This window comes from Oncorhynchus mykiss, chromosome 17, assembly GCF_013265735.2.
Source record: "Oncorhynchus mykiss isolate Arlee chromosome 17, USDA_OmykA_1.1, whole genome shotgun sequence".
NCBI classification, from domain to species: Eukaryota; Metazoa; Chordata; class Actinopteri; order Salmoniformes; family Salmonidae; genus Oncorhynchus; species Oncorhynchus mykiss.
This window is the reverse complement of record NC_048581.1, coordinates 65,800,525-65,817,482: the sequence shown is the minus strand read 5'-3', so window position 1 is coordinate 65,817,482 and position 16,958 is coordinate 65,800,525. Positions and strand designations below refer to the sequence as shown.

The following is a 16,958-nucleotide window of genomic DNA, read 5'->3' as shown; positions in this document are numbered from 1 at the left end:
GTGCACTACCAGACGTGCTCTACCAGACGTGCACTACCAGACATGCACTTCCAGGCGTGCACTACCAGACGTGCACTTCCAGGCGTGCACTACCAGGCGTGCACTTCCAGACGTGCACTTCCAGACGTGCACTTCCAGGCGTGCACTACCAGGCACACTACTGGTGCTGGCACATGTGTAGATCAAATACACCGCTGGAACGCTGATTATGCTGTTTACACGTCCTAATAGTTCAAAACACTGCTCAGAAAAACAGCTTTTAATTGGTGTATGCTTACTTTGATTACACCAATTAAGATAAGCAGAGTAACGCGTTAACATGACTAATGCCATACCATAATCAGTTTAATATCCAATTATTAGTATGTATGTAAACATACTCACTTTGGAAAAGCAGGGCCAGGATAAGGCAAGAGTTTACAGGGCTGAAGCCTAGAAGGATCCGAGAGGCAAAAGATACATCAAATAAATACATATATACCGTATACACTGAGTGTACACTACATTAGGAACATCTGCTCTTTCCATGACATAGACTGACCAGGTGAATCCAGGTGAAGCTATGATCCCTTATTGTTGTCATTTGTTAAATCCACTTCCATCAGTGTAGACAAAGGGAAAAAGACAGGTTCAAGAAGGATTTTTAATCCCTAAGACCATTGAGACATACTGTAGATTGTGTACGTGTGCCTCCAACTCCATTGCTTCCCACAGTTGTGTCAAGTATGGCTGGATGTCCTTTGAGTGGTGGACCATTCTAGATACACACGGGAAACTGTTGATCGTGAAAAACACAGCAGCGTTGCAGTTCTTGACACACTCAAACTGGTGCACCTGGCACCTACCATACCCGGTTCAAATTGGAGAGGGTGAATAGGAGAGGGTGAATATTGGAGAGGGTGAATAGGAGAGGGTGAATAGGAGAGGGTGAATAGGAGAGGGTGAATATTGGAGAGGGTGAATAGGAGAGGGTGAATAGGAGAGGGTGAATATTGGAGAGGGTGAATAGGATAGGGTGAATAGGAGAGGGTGAATAGGAGACAGTGAATATTGGAGAGGGTGAGTAGGAGACGGTGAATATTGGCGAGGGTGAATAGGAGAGGGTGAATATTGGAGAGGGTGAATAGGAGATGGTGAATATTGGAGAGGGTGAATAGGAGAGGGTGAATATTGGAGAGGGTGAATAGGAGAGGGTGAATAGGAGAGGGTGAATATTGGAGAGGGTGAATAGGAGAGGGTGAATAGGAGAGGGTGGATATTGGAGAGGGTGAATAGGAGAGGGTGAATAGGAGACGGTGAATATTGGAGAGGGTGAGTAAGAGACGGTGAATATTGGAGAGGGTGAATAGGAGACGGTGAATATTGGAGAGGGTGAATAGGAGACGGTGAATGTTGGAGAGGGTGAATAGGAGACGGTGAATATTGGAGAGGGTGAATAGGAGAGGGTGAATATTGGAGAGGGTGAATAGGAGATGGTGAATATTGGAGAGGGTGAATAGGAGACAGTGAATATTGGAGAGGGTGAATAGGAGAGGGTGAATATTGGAGAGGGTGAATAGGAGAGGGTGAATAGGAGACGGTTAATATTGGAGAGGGTGAATATTGGAGAGGGTGAATAGGAGAGGGTGAATATTGGTGAGGGTGAATATGAGAGGGTGAATATTGGAGAGGGTGAATAGGAGAGGGTGAATATTGGAGAGGGTGAATAGGAGAGGGTGAATAGGAGAGGGTGAATATTGGAGAGGGTGAATATTGGAGAGGGTGAATATAATAGGGTGAATATTGGAGAGGGTGAATAGGAGAGGGTGAATATTGGAGAGGGTGAATAGGAGAGGGTGAATATTGGAGAGGGTGAATAGGAGACAGTGAATATTGGAGAGGGTGAATAGGAGAGGGTTACTATTGGAGAGTGTGAATAGGAGACGGTGAATATTGGAGAGGGTGAATAGGAGACGGTGAATATTGGAGAGGGTGAATAGGAGACGGTGAATGTTGGAGAGGGTGAATAGGAGAGGGTGAATATTGGAGAGTACACTCAGTGTATATTGATCTGTAGTATAGTAATATTTTGTGCATGGAAAAGCACAGTGCATAAGGGAATTACCAAACACCTAAATATAGGGGAGGCACATGCAAGCAGATGAGGAAATGTAGCTAGGATGGAGAAAATACGGAGTAAAAGCTGCAAAAGGACAAATGTAGTCCAGGGGAAACTGCCCTGTGCCCCCCCAAAACCCATGCTACACCCCCCCCTCCCACAATCATTTCGAACTGTCCCTTATCAAAAGTCCCATCAGGTAGCGTGATTTCAGATGTTTCTATGTAAACAGGATTATTAGGGAAATCGTTCCTCTTGCAAAGCATGTAAATGTCTTAAACAAATTGAGTGTATGTAATCAGCCCTCAATATGCACATTCAGGGATCTCTCTGTTTTCTTCCTGCTAAGGCTGATTTGTATTCAGCTGCTTCAAATGGGTGAATTGTGTCAACGAATATAATTTGACTGCTTTACTGATGAAATTACAATTGTTCATAACAGCTGTGCGGTAGCCACAACCTCTTCATAAGAGATATGATAGGCTACAGTTGGCCCAGGCCTAGTGTCAGGATTCAGTGTCAGGAGTGATTTATTTGTGAGACAAATTGAATATGATTGGGCATGTGTGTGTTGTTGAACCTCAGGCACCTCTCTCTGAAAAATGCAGTCTGTTTTGTTTGAATGCATCATTTGATTAACCGCACCGATTTACCTGGTGGCCTCGCCAGTCCTCCAGACGTCAATCACACCAAACTCTCATCAGTCTCGCTACCAGCCCAGGTGCCTCATTTATCAAAGGTGCATGAGCACAAAAAATACTCTAAACCTTGCATGGGGCAGTTTTCCCACAAAAGTTGGTATCTATCCATTTTGAACTTGATGGAAAAGTGAGCGTATCTTCATGCAAATGTCAAACCATTCTTGTAAACAACTTTTAGAAGGTTGATCAACTGTTTGTTTGGGATAAATGGGAGATGCACGGTTATTAGCCTGTAATAATGGTAGGCTAATAAAAACATTCAAACATAGGCCTAATAATAAAACAGATGCATTTGCCGTTGGTAAGGAGATAGAAGCATGTCACCTGATATGCTTATTTGACTTTGATTAATCAGAATCCTATTGCAGGACATGTCTCTCCTTTTCTGACATAACAGGTTTAAGTTATTACCACTACACAACAAATAGTAGAAATAGTAGGAAATCTCCCTCTATTCAATTTTATGGTAACAAAAACGAATTTGCTGTATGGCAAATTCGTTCACATTTCTGAAGAGGTGTGGGCAGAATGTGTTCATCCTTTGCAGTGACTTTCAAACAAAAAAATGCATGATGCCTATAGCGAGAGTCAAACACTGGCCTTGCATTCTGCTAGACTAATAATCTATTCGAACAATTTAAAAGTATAAATGCATCAGCCCACACTTCTTTTCAAAATACGAATTGTTGTTCAATATTTAGTTTATTAGTACATGGCTGTGTTTATTTCTCCTGCTTCGGTATAGGCTCTAAGATGAAATATTTCCTGCTCCCGCTGCAACCTGGTCTCAGAGCATTTTGTATTATTCTGTAAGTAAATCTGCATACCACATTGAGTATGATATGTTACATTTCGTATTGTATGTATTAATGAGTGGATGTCAATCATTCATTTCGTATGATATGTTTACAGTTTGTATAGTATCTTACAAATGGCTATTTGTGCAATGTGCTACAAATGACAATTCGTGCAATAGCCTATGTTACACATTTGTAAAATGTACAATAGGCTGTTTTATGCATTTGCTAAATGTATGTTATGATACGAATTCGTGACCAACACTATCATTAGCTAGCTGCTTAACGCTAGCAAGGCTAGAGGTTAGGGTTAGAGTTACACTCAAAGGGGATATATTAGGGGATATCTTTACATTACACTTTTTTTTATATTCTAGAGAATACAGACCATTTCCAATGCATATTTTGAGTCTTGTGGATCTGCACCATATCCTGACAAATTCTGATCCCAGATCCAGTGTGTTCCAGACATTGTATTATACTGGGATTAGACTACTCCGAATATCACACATTGTCACGCCCTGACCATATCTTTGTTTTCTTTATTATTTTGGTTAGGTCAGGGTGGGACAAGGGTGGTTGGTTTAGTTTTTGTATTGTCTATGTGTTTTGTCCTGTCTAGGGTTTTTTGTATATCTATGGGGTTTTAGTATGTCTAGGTATATGTAGGTCTATGGTGGCCTGAATTGGTTCCCAATCAGAGACAGCAGTTTATCGTTGTCTCTGATTGGGGATCCTATTTAGGTTGCCATTTGCCATTTTGGTTTTGTGGGTTATTGTCTATGTGTAGTTGCATGTCAGCACTCGTGTTACAGCTTCACGGTCGTGTTGTTATGTTGTTAGTTTGTTTAGTGTTCTTCGTTTAAATAAAGAAGAATGTATTCATATCACGCTGCGCCTTGGTCTCCTCGTTATGACGAATGTGACACACATGGACATTTCCTATGGCCAGACATGGACTCATTCAATATAATGAGATATGTGACATCCTATTCTGTCTCTTCATATTGACAAATATCAGTGCATTCAACATATGAAATGTCAAATACATTTTTATTTGTCACATGCGCCGAATACAACAGGGGTAGTCCTTACAGTGAAATGCTTACTTACAAGCCCTTAACCAACAATGCAGTTAAATAAATAAAAGGAACAAATAGTTAAAGAGCAGCAGTAAAATAACAGTAGCGAGGCTATATACAGGGGGTACCGGTACAATGTGCGGGGGAAGCGGTTAGTCGAGGTAATTGAGGTAATGTGTACATGTAGGTAAAATTATTAAAGTGACTATGCATAGATAATAACAGAGAGTAGCAGCAGCGTAAAAGAGGGAGGGCAACGAAAATATTATGAGTAGCCATTTGATTAGATGTTCAGGAGTCTTATGGCTTGGGGGTAGAAGCTGTTTAAAAGCCTCTTGGACCTAGACTTGGCGATCCGGTACCACTTGATCAATTACCGCTTGACAATTTTTGGGCCTTCCTCTGACACTGCCTGTTATAGAGGTCCTGAATGTCAGGAAGCTTGGCCCCAGTGATGTACTGGGCCGTACGTACTACCCTCTGTAGTGCCTTGCGGTCAGAGGCCGAGCAGTAGCCCTACCAGGCAATGATGCAACCAGTCAGGTGCTCTCGATGGTGCAGCTGTAGAACCTTTAGGGGATCTGAGGACCCATGCCAAATGTCTCCTGAGGGGGAATAGGTTTTGTCGTGCCCTCTTCATGACTGTCTTAGTATACTTGAACCGTGATAGTTTGTTGGTGATGTGGACACCAAGGAACTTGAAACTCTCAACCTGCTCCACTACAGCCCAGTCGATGAGAATGGGGGAGTGCTTGGTCCTCATTTTACTGTAGTCCACAATAATCTCCTTTGTCTTGATCACGTTGAGGGAGAGGTTGTTTTCCTGGCACCACACAGCCAGGTCTCTGACCTCCTCCCTGTAGGCTGTCTCGTCCTTACCACCTGGGGGTGGCCCATTAGGAAGTCCAGGATCCAGTTGCAGAGGGAGGTGTTTATTAGTCCCAACTATAATATATAATACTGTTTTATATAACCATACCAACTATAATATATAATACTACTTTGAGTGTCCTGGATTTACATTTACTATGTTACACCTAGTCTATGAGACCATGCTCATACCACACAGCAATAAGTATAGCTTATCCATACTGTCAAACATGTTAAGTAAACTACTGGTCTATTTACTTTCGAGCATGCTTGGCTATTGAATGAGCGATGGATAAGTGGTTTGCTAATATTTGCTGTACAGCGGAAATAAACAAGTCATGTCAGAAAAGGAGACATCCTGCAATATATGATTATGATTTAGGCCTATATAATAAAAGTACAAATAAAACATGTCCTTACCAATGGCAAATGCATCTGTTTTATTATTAGTGTTAATGTTCTAATGTTTGTATTAGGCACTATAATAATCCCCCTGCACCAAACGCCTCCATTTCCCCATAAGAGCAATATCTGCTTGCAATACAATTGATCAACCGATAGAAGCTGTGCTAAGGCATGGTCTGTGCTGTGCTTGGAGATGCATACACTTTCCTGAGAGTTCAAAACTAATAAATAACCACATTTGCGGGGAAATGGCGCACGCAAGGTTAGAGTATGTTTGGTGCGCACGCACATTTAATAAAAGTGACCCCTGCGCGGGCGCGAGGATGGCGGGAATGAATGAGGATGGCCTTTTCATCTGAACGAGGTTGGCCTTTTCAACTGTTGATGCGTGGCAATCACATTTGTGGTTAGCCTAGGCTATGCACAATTAATTGTTTGTGTAGCCTACCTAAACGCACTTTGAACATGAACCATTTGTTAACATGAGAGGATCTGACACAAATACTATTCCTATAAAAATGATTAAAAAAAATAATGATTTATGATTATTATTAGACCTATTATTAGGCTTGTTTTATACATCATAATATAGGCTACTGTTTTATGCATAGGCTAGTCCAACAATTTCAACATTTGATCATTTATAATTATTGCTTAATACTAGGCCTAGCTATATTATCCTACTATGGTGATAATAAACCTTGTTATCATAATCCTAATTATCACTTCGAGGTATGCGTCGATATAATAATATAACTCATCTGAGATCCCATGTTAGTCAATCCGCGGCTTTAGTTTAGGGGTAATTCTAAATTCGTGCCTGGAGGAAGCACGGTAATCAGTGTTGACTGTAGTTTATTTTCTAACAGACTGGAGCTTTCCCCAGACAAGCGTTTGAGGGGAGAGAGAGGAGGGACAGGCAGGAGGAGTGCGTGAAGTACGGGCAAGTCTGATGACATCCAAAGTTTCAACGCTGAATCATCTACAGCAGCAGACAACTCGTGAGTTTGGAAAGTTATAAAATCATTTTTTTTTACTTTGTAAAGAGAGCATTGTAGCCTATGTCAAACCTCTGTAAGGGCTGGGAAAGTTGAACCCGAGACAAAGACTGTTCTGGAGACTGCCCGTAGAGCTCGAACCCACATTCACACTGACAGGCGGAGGAACGGGACAGACGGAGATAGAGTCCCCGAGGGGGGTTGGAAAGAGAGGAAAAACGTTTCGAAAAAATCCTAACAGTCCACTTCTGCATCAAGACATGTCCTAAAATTACGCATGAAGGAGTTTATGGAGACGAGAAGAAGAGTTGTGCTGACAACGAGAGGGGAAAGTTAGAGGAGAGTAGAGCAGAGAGCACGGGAAAGTCAGAGAGGAGAATCTAGTCTACCTGGGAAAGGGGTCAGAGAATGAATTAGCGAACAACGAGTGCCCTGTGTCGCGGCCAACAGTAAGGTAAGTGGTTTTGAGGAGTTCTACCTATGTTGTCTAACTTGTCGCCTTTTGCTTCAATATAAATCGAGTTTGAACAGGACCACAGGGTTGAGTCGGCTGGCTCAGGGTGAGCGTGCATGGACTCGTCAGGAGAAATAAATCCGTCAGGCATGTAATGCAATGTAAATATAATGAGAACTATATGGACACTTCTGACCTGCAACCGATTTTTAATTTCAGAATTGGTTAACATTAGGTTAAGGTTAGGTTCAGGGTTGAACCAGTACCTCTTCTCCTCAAGCCCAGGTCAGGGTTAAGGTAAGGATCAGATGCCTTTAATTGTGATCAAGGATCAACACAGCAGTCTAACATCCTTAAATGTAAAATAAAAGTAATTCAAAGTTTGATACCATTTTCATTTTATTAGCAGATCATCTTTGTATAGAGATGGCACATATTTCAGACACAATATTTTGACACATATTTTGACATACTATGCTACTGTAAGTGTTTAGTGTAGGCTACAGCCCGTTTAGATGACTAAAAGTGCCAAAAGTGTAGAAGCCCATTGAATTAAAGGTTAGTCAGTTATCTCGACCAGGGCAAAATAAATTCTAGCCCAGAAGGTGCTAGAATGCGTCCAGACAGTCATGAGAAGGAAGAAGTGGAGATGGGTTTTCTGAAATAAAATGAATCTCCCATGTGAGTGCAATACATGCAATATGAACATGTCAATGGCTGGCTGGTTGTGCTCCATACTGAGCTGTGACAGAGGCCTTGCAGTCTGTGTTGCTTGAGGAGCATAAGCACGCCAGAGCACAGCTGTCCCACAGAGATGGTCACGCACATGCAGCTGAGCTGGTGCTCTCTAATCCCCCGATGTTGGCCAACTTCTGCATACTCTGTTAGGATTCTGGAACTTTCCTGAAACATTCGGAGGAAAGGGTCAAGATACACACAGTGTATGGTAGTTTGATTTTATGATCCTTTTTCTGTCTCCATGCTGGAGTGCTCTGCTGATTGGGGTTCTAAGCATGGTCAATTCTCTCTCTCTCTCTCTCTCTCTCTCTCTCTCTCTCTCTCTCTCTCTCTCTCTCGCTCTCTCTCTTTTGTGTTGTCTGACAGGGTTCTCTGTGTATCTCTGTGTCTCTGTCAGGCTTGACACCTGTTCCCCCCACCCCCTAGTGTGCCACACCCATGGATGAGGAGAGGAGCCCCCCTGTCAGCTCACCTGAGCCCCCTGATGATAGGGACCCACATCCCCCCATTCTGCACCCCAACCCCTCCACGGACATACCAGCCTCCACCCCTATTCCAACCCCCACACACACCACAGGTGAGTGAACTGTTGTGGCATTGACAGTACTGAAGGTCTAGGGCATGTGTCAAACTCATTCCACATAGGGCTGAGTGTCTGCAGGTTTTGGCTCCACCCTTGTACTTGATTGATGAATTAAGGTCACTAATTAGTAAGAAGCTCCCCTCAGCTGGTTGCCTAGGTCTTAACAGAAAGGAAAACCAAAAACCGGCAGACACTCGGCCCTCCCTGGAATGAGTTTGACACCCCTGGTTTAGGGGAATGTCATGATGCTAAGCTACGCTGCTTTATCAAGTGCCATCCTGTACGTAAGGAAAGGACAGAAAGGAAGGAGGCCCTATTCAAACACTATAAACATGTATCCTTCCTCTCCATCCCATCCTTGGAGTCTGAAAGAGGGGGAGAAAAACTGTGTGTGTAGTGGGTTGGAACATGCCTGTCTCGGTGAACGGGAGAAGTGATTACCATCAACAGTGATTGTCTGGATGCTTTTGGAGTGTGTTTGTGTATGAGGTTAACTAAGATAGGGAGCAGAGCAGTGTGCACATGTGTATGTATGCTTGTGCATGTGTGTGTACGTGCATACATTCATTCATGTGTGAGAGAGAGACTGTCCACACATGGAGTGTTGAAAGGGACCAGTACGTCTGTACAGTATGTCTGTATTGTGTATGTGTGTGTGTGTGTGTGTGTGTGTGTGTGTGTTAAACAAGTCCTGAACGATGTGTTTGTTCTCCCAGTGGAGTAGACATAGTGAAAGTCTGTACAGTAGATCATAATGAAGACCAGATCTGTCTCTGTACTCTCTTCCTACCAGGACACCTAACTCAGCTCCCTGTCAAAGCAACAGTATGAAGTACAGTAGGGATACTGTGTGTGTGCAGTATAACAAAGAGCCTGAAGGAATGGCGACCTTTGGTCTTGTAGGGACAGCTCAGGGCTTCATGCCCTCTTCTATCCCTCTTTTCGGTTTCCGGTTGAGGTTTGGAGTTGGGCAACAAAGAGCCAACATAAAGCCTGATTGGTCATAGTGAGATTTATTTGTGGAGAGATTTATTGATGGGTGTGAGGGAGGAGGTAGCCTCTTAACCAGGCAAGTCAGTTAAGAACAAATTCTTATTTTCAATGATGGCCTAGTGGGTTAACGTGGGTTAACTGCCTGTTCAGGGGCAGAACAACAGATTTGTACTATGTCAGCTCGGGGGTTTGAACTTGTAACCTTCTGGTTACTAGTCCACTGCTCTAACCACTAGGCTACCCTGCTACCCTTGGCACACCTGTATTTGGGGAGTTTCTCCCATTCTTCTCTGCAGATCCTCTCAAGCTCTGTCAGGTTAGAAGGGGAGCGTCGCTGTACGGTATATTTTCATGTCTCTCCAGAGATGTTCAGTTGGGTTCAAGTCCGGGCTCTGGCTGGGCCACTCAAGGACATTCAGAGACTTGTCCCAAAGCCACTCCTGCGTTGTGTTGGCTGTGCGCTTAGGGTCGTTTTCTTGTTGGAAGGTGAACCTTAACCTCAGTATGAGGTCCTGAGCGCTCTGTAGGAGGTTTTCATCAAGGATCTCTCTGTACTTTGCTCTGTTCATCTTTCCCTCGATCCCGACTAGTCTTCCAGTCCCTGCCGCTGAAAAGCATCCCCACAGCATGGTGCTGCCACCACCATGCTTCACTGTAGGGATGGTGCCAGGTTTCCTCCACACTTGGCATTCAGGCCAAAGTGTTAAATCTTGGTTTCATCAGACCAGAGAATCTTGTTTCTCAGGGTCTGAGAGTCTTTAGGTGCCTTCTGGCAAACTCCAAGTGCGCTGTCGGGTGCCTTTTACTGAGGAGTGGCTACCGTCTGGCAACTCTACCATAAAGGCCTAATAGGGGGAGTGCTGCAGAGATGGTTGTCCTTCTGGAAGGTTCTCCCATCTCCACAGAGGAACTCTGAGCTCTGTCAGAGTGAACATCAGGTTTTGTTCACCTCCCTGACCAAGGCCCTTCTCCCCAGATTTCTCAGTTTTGGCCAGGCGGCCAGATCTAGGAAGAGTCTTGGTGGTTCCAAACATCTTCCATTTAAGAATGATGGAGGCCACTGTGTTCTTGGGGACCTTCAATGCTGAATACATTTTTTGGTACTCTTCCCCAGATCTGTGCCTTGACACAATCCTGTCTTGGACAATTCCTTCGACCTCAGCTCAATTTCGAGTCTCATAGCAAAGGTTCTGAATACTTATGTAAATTAGGTATTTCTGTTTGCAAAAATTTCTAAAAACCTGTTTTTGCTTAGTCATTATGGGGCATTGTGTGTAGATTAATGAGGGAAAAAATGTATTTAATCAATTTTAGAATTAGGCTGTAACGTAACAACATGTGGAAAAAGGAAAGGGGTCTGAATAGTTTTCAAATGCACTGTATACCCCCCTCAACACACACGGACCTTTGAGGCTGACCATCAGAAATGTAAGTAGGACATCAGATAATGAGTCATATTTTTTAAGGTAATTAAGTTGTTGTTTTTAGTTTCAGTCTTCACAGATGTTGTCCCAACATGCAGGTCTCCCTAACCACTAGCTCCAGGTAAAAGTTACCCTTAACCACCTAAGAAGGGGTGTAAAGGGGGTGAGTTGATTTGGGAGGACGGATATGAGTTTAGGTTGGTGAAGAAAAGGAAGGGATGGGAGGGCGGAATGAGGAATGGAATGAGAACTGGCTTCACTTCCATAGAGGGCAACAAGGACTTGCTTTCATCACTTACCAGCTCCCCACACCCCACCAGCTCCCCACACCCCACCCCCACCCCTAACTTCACCCTCCCAGAATCCCAGACCAGCACTGCACCCCGTGTGTATCAGACGAGGAGAATACACACACACACACACACACACACACACACACACACACACACACACACACACACACACACACACACACACACACACACACACACACAGGGCCCATTGATTTCTTCTAGCTGGGCTGGCACCACAGGGATGTGTGTTTGTGTGTGGAGAGTGGTCCTGACTTATTTGGTCTATTTGTGCTGTGCTCTGCCCAGAAAATCTGCTACCACCCTGGTTCCATATGGCAATGTAACGGTCTACTCTTTCCTTCTACGGCATCTGCCTAGAGGGCTGACAGCACAGGTGCCCTGTACAGCTAACTGCAGGGTTGCTGATTCAAGGCTTGCTGTCCAGGCGTTGCCCTCTATGACTACATACTCTCTCTCTCTCTCTGTTTCTCTCACTCGGCTGTAAAGATGCAATCAGTGAGCTTGTTTACATGGGAGTATTTCTACCATCTAAATACCAACAAGTTTATCCCTTCTCCCTCTTCCCCTCGTGTTAGAGGCTGTGTGTGTTAGTGTGTGTTTTCTCTTCATGTGTGTTAGAGGCTGTGTGTGTTAGTGTGTGTTTTCTCTTCATGTGTGTTAGAGGCTGTGTGTGTTTTCTCTTCATGTGTGTTAGAGGCTGTGTGTGTAATTTGCTTTCTCTCACTGACGGAAATAAACGTGGTGCAGTTTGAGGCATTTTTACGACATAGTTGAACTATGAAAAAGCATGAGAGTCTGTTTTCCCAACCTCTCCAACTCTGACACACACTTGGCCCTCGCTGAGCTGGCCTAGTGTAGCTCCTCCTCTGCAGAATGCAGGAAAGCAGCGATGCAGAGGTTGTGTTGCTGCTCAACCATAACGGGTCCTTGGAGTGTAGAGAATCTACTGAAGGCACAGAGCAACCCTGAGGTGGTGTGTCTAACGGTTGCATAGGAAATGTGGTTATAATGGAGACCTTTGAACCCTCGTTAGCAAAGATTCTCTGTTGATTCCGTTTACCGAACGGAGATGCGTGGTCTCTCAAACGTGTGTTTGTGTGTGTTTCTACGCATCAAAGAGAACCTGACCTGTCATGACCTCTGTGTGTGTTTAGATGCATGCCACAAAAGAGACGCTAACTAAACACTAGCTTGAGTTTTTCCCAGAAGAAGAATCTCTGAGACAAAGTAACACAATTAAATTCCTCTTAGGCCTGTTAAACAGCAGACAGTTTCAGTCTTTAATGAGCTTACACTGCTTCATTCTCTCTAAGCAACAATAATCTGGCTTTCTGGACTCTATCCAGCACTCCCTTCAGAAAGCGCTTTTCTCTCAAGTGTGTCTTTGAGTCCTGGCTGGGTTTCAGGGCAGATTAGGCTATGGTGTGTGTGTGTGTGTGTGTGTGTGTGTGTGTGTGTGTGTGTGTGTGTGTGTGTGTGTGTGTGTGTGTGTGTGTGTGTGTGTGTGTGTGTGTGTGTGTGTGTGTGTGTGTGTGTGTGTGTGTGTGTGTGTGCGGGTTCATTGAGGAGATGCCACAGAGGACGTGAGTGTATCTCCATGACTAATTGTTTTCCTTTTTTGTCTTATTAATTTCTTAATTACAACACACACACATGCACACACTCTTAAGGATCCCTGAGGAATTATTGTGGGAATTGTTCTGTATTGTTTGACAGGGTGTGGGGTTGCATTTGTGTGTGTGTGTTTGGTTTTACTGTCCTTGTGGGGACCAGAAGTCCTCATAAGGATAGTATAACAAGGACAATTCAGACACGTAGGAACATTTAGCCTATTATTATATGTTTACGGGTTTTGGTTTAGGGTTACAATTACAGTTAGAATTAGGGTTAGGGGTTAGGGTTAGGGGTTAGGGTTAGGGGTTAGGGTTAGGGTTGGGGGTTAGGGTTGGGGGTTAGGGTTGGGGGTTAAGGTTAGGGGTTAGGGTTAGGGGTTAGGGTTAGGGTTGGGGGTTAGGGTTGGGGGTTAGGGTTGGGGGTTAAGGTTGGGGGTTAAGGTTGGGGGTTAAGGTTGGGGTTTAGGTTTAGGAGTTAATGTTAGGGTAAATAGGATTATTAATGGGAATCAATTGTTTGGTCCCCACAAGGATAATAAAACAAAATGTGTGTGATAAATGTATTTGCTGGTGGCCTTTAATCCATGAGATATATTTTGCTAAGCGACACCACCTGTTTACCATCCACACGCCGTGACCAACATCATTACAGACATACAGCTAGGGTCTGTGTTTCTCTGTGTCTCTTTGTGTGTGTGCGTGTAGGATTTGTGTATGCTGTGTGTGTGTATATGTTTGCATGCGTAATTATTATGGGAGCTTATTGTTATTCAGGGTTGGATGTAACATTATATGACAAAGCTTAATTGACTGGAGGCATCTGGATTGATCATTGGACGTTTGGATGGTTTGAGAGGTCATATGTGTGAGGGATCTCTGCTCTGCATGTCAATGCTATGGATTAGAGGTCGACCGATTATGATTTTTCAACGCCGATACCAATTATTGGAGGACCAAAAAAAGCCGATAACGATTAATCAGAGGATTTTTAATTTTTAATTTTTTGGGGGTAATAATGACAATTACAACAATACTGAATGAACACTTATTTTAACTTAATATAATACATCAATAAAATCAATTTAGCCTCAAATAAATAATGAACCATGTTCAATTTGGTTTAAATAATGCAAAAACAAAGTGTTGGAGAAGAAAGTAAAAGTGCAATATGTACCATGTAAAAAAGCTAACGTTTAAGTTCCTTGTTCAGAACATGAGAACATATGAAAGCTGATGGTTCCTTTTAACATGAGTCTTCAATATTCTCAGGTAAGACGTTTTAGGTTGTAGTTATTATAGGACTATTTCTCTCTATACCGTTTGTATTTCATATACCTTTGACTATTGGATGTTCTTATAGGCACTATAGTATTGTCAGTGTAACAGTATAGCTTCCGCCCCTCTCCTCGCCCCTACCTGGGCTCGAACCAGAAACACATCGACAACAGCCACCCTCGAAGCATCGTTACCCATCGCTCCACAAAAGCCGCGGCCCTTGCAGAGCAAGGGGAACAACTACTCCAAGTCTCAGAGCGAGTGACGTCACCGATTGCAACCCTATTAGCACGCACCCCGCTAACTAGCTAGCCGTTTCACATCAGTTACACCAGCCTAATCTCGGGAGTTGATAGGCTTGAAGTCATAAACAGCTCAATGCTTGAAGCATTGTGAAGAGCTGCTGGCAAACGCACAAAAGTGCTGTTTGAATGAATGCTTACGAGCCTGCTGCTGCCTACCACCGCTCAGTCAGACTGCTCTATCAAATGTCAAATCATAGACTTAATTATAACATAATGACACACAGAAATACAAGCCTTTAGTCAGTAAAATGGTCGAATCCGGAAACTATCATTTCGAAAACAAAACGTTTATTCTTTCAGTGAAATACGGAACCGTTCCGTATTTTATCTAACGGGTGGAATCCCTAAGTCTAAATATTGATGTTACATTGTACAACCTTCAATGTTATGTCATAATAATGACAATTCTGGCAAATTAATTATAGTTTTTGTTAGGAATAAATGGACTTCACACAGTTCGCAACGAGCCAGGCGGCCCAAACTGCTGCATATACCCTGACTGCTTGCAATACTTGTGTATTGATTTTAAAGAAAGGCATTGATGTTTATGGTTAGGTGCAACGACAGTGCTAAATCATCACCCGTTTTGGCGAAGTAGGCTGTGATTCGATGAGAAATTAACCGCATCGATTATATGCAACACAGGACACGCTAGATAAACTAGTAATATCATCAACCATGTGTAGTTAACTAGTGATTATGTGAAGATTGATTATCTTATAAAAAACTAGTTTAATGCTAGCTAGCAACTTACCTTGGCTTCTTGCTGCCCTCGTGTAACAGGTAGTCAGCCTGCCACGCAGGCTCCTCGTGGAGTGCAATGTAAGGCAGGTGGTTAGAGCGTTGGACTAGTAACTGGAAGGTTGCAAAAACGAATCCCCGAGCTGACAAGGTAAAAATCTGTCGTTCTGCCCCTGAACAAGGCAGTTAACCCACCGTTCCCAGGCCGTCATTGAAAATAAGAATGTGTTCTTAACAGACTTGCCTAGTTAAATAAAGGTGTAAAAAAAAAAAATAATATATATTTTTAAATAGGCCAAATCAGTGTCCAAAAATACCGATTGTTATGAAAACTTGAAATCGGCCCGAATTAATCGGCCATTCCGATTAATCGGTTGACCTCTACTATGGATGGCTGCTCGCTCTGGGACAGAGATACAGGTGTTTGGATAATGGTCCGTGCTCACTCACTCCCTGGGCTTGAAGGATGACAGGACTTGTCTTGGGCACTGACTCCAGGAAACTGGCAGATGTGAATGGCCTAAACTTCTCTGTAAGGGAGAATAATCCATTGAGAGAGTGAATGAATGGACATATGTCAGATGGCAGCCATCTAGTGCACTACTTTTGACCAGATCAGGCTCCACTTGGTGGTATGGTCAATGCTAGTGCACTACTGTGTATACAGAACAAGGTGTATTTTGAAACCTAGCCAGTGTGATGTTATGTTTCTGCCTGGCCTGATCAAAGACACAGAGGTAGATCCCTACACAGTCAGGTTGTGGAATCTTTCTAAACTCTATAAGCATCTCTGCTTCTCTAGAGACTCTGCTTCTGTCAGTCACGAACACAAACAAACACACACACACAGCAGAGTTTTTCTCAGTGTAGAGCTGCTTCAGAGGGGCATTAGTAAAGGCTGTATGACAGAGACAGGGACAGAGGATTTAGGGAGTTTCAAAGACTCCACGTAAATCCTCTGTCTCTTTTCTCTTTCTGCTACCACACTCCATCCCCTCCACACTCCATCCCCTCCACACTCTATCCCCTCCTCACTCCATCCCCTCCACACTCTATCCCCTCCACACTATCCCCTCCACACTCTATCCCCTCCACACTCTATCCCCTCCACACTCTATCCCCTCCACACTCTATCCCCTCCACACTCTATCCCCTCCACACTCTATCCCCTCCACACTCTATCCCCTCCACACTCTATCCCCTCCACACTCCATCCCCTCCACACTCCATCCCCTCCACACTCTATCCCCTCCACACTCCATCCCCTCCACACTCCATCCCCTCCACACTCTATCCCCTCCACACTCTATCCCCTCCACACTCTATCCCCTCCACACTCTATCCCCTCCACACTCCATCCCCTCCACACTCCACTCACTCACTCACTCACTCACCCACTCATATGCCAGGCTCCAATCCCAGTCTCTTTCATGCTCTGTTTTCTGTCTTCCAGTTAATAAAGAACACTCAGATAACAGGAGAGAGAGAGAGAGATCGAGAGTGGGTGGGGGAGATAGAGGGAGGAAAATAGAGTGTAAGAGTTGTGAGGAGAGGAAGGCTGGGGCTA

At 43.8% G+C, this 16,958-nt stretch overlaps 1 protein-coding gene across 4 annotated transcripts in view; it reads left to right on the top strand.

Moving 5' to 3' along the window:
* Positions 1-6,842: 6,842 nt before the first annotated feature.
* LOC110494413 (myoD family inhibitor) overlaps positions 6,843-16,958 on the top strand; it is a 44,115-nt gene continuing 33,999 nt past the window's right edge. The window contains exons 1-2 of one of the 4 annotated variants that reach the window (XM_021569421.2): positions 6,843-6,954; positions 8,570-8,720. In XM_021569421.2, coding sequence (XP_021425096.1) covers positions 8,582-8,720 — 139 coding nt within the window. In that variant the 5' untranslated portion in view covers positions 6,843-6,954; positions 8,570-8,581. Of the gene's footprint in view, positions 7,406-8,509; positions 8,721-16,958 lie in introns of all 4 variants that reach the window. The other 3 variants (XM_021569420.2, XM_021569419.2, XM_036950462.1) reach the window with 3 other exon arrangements.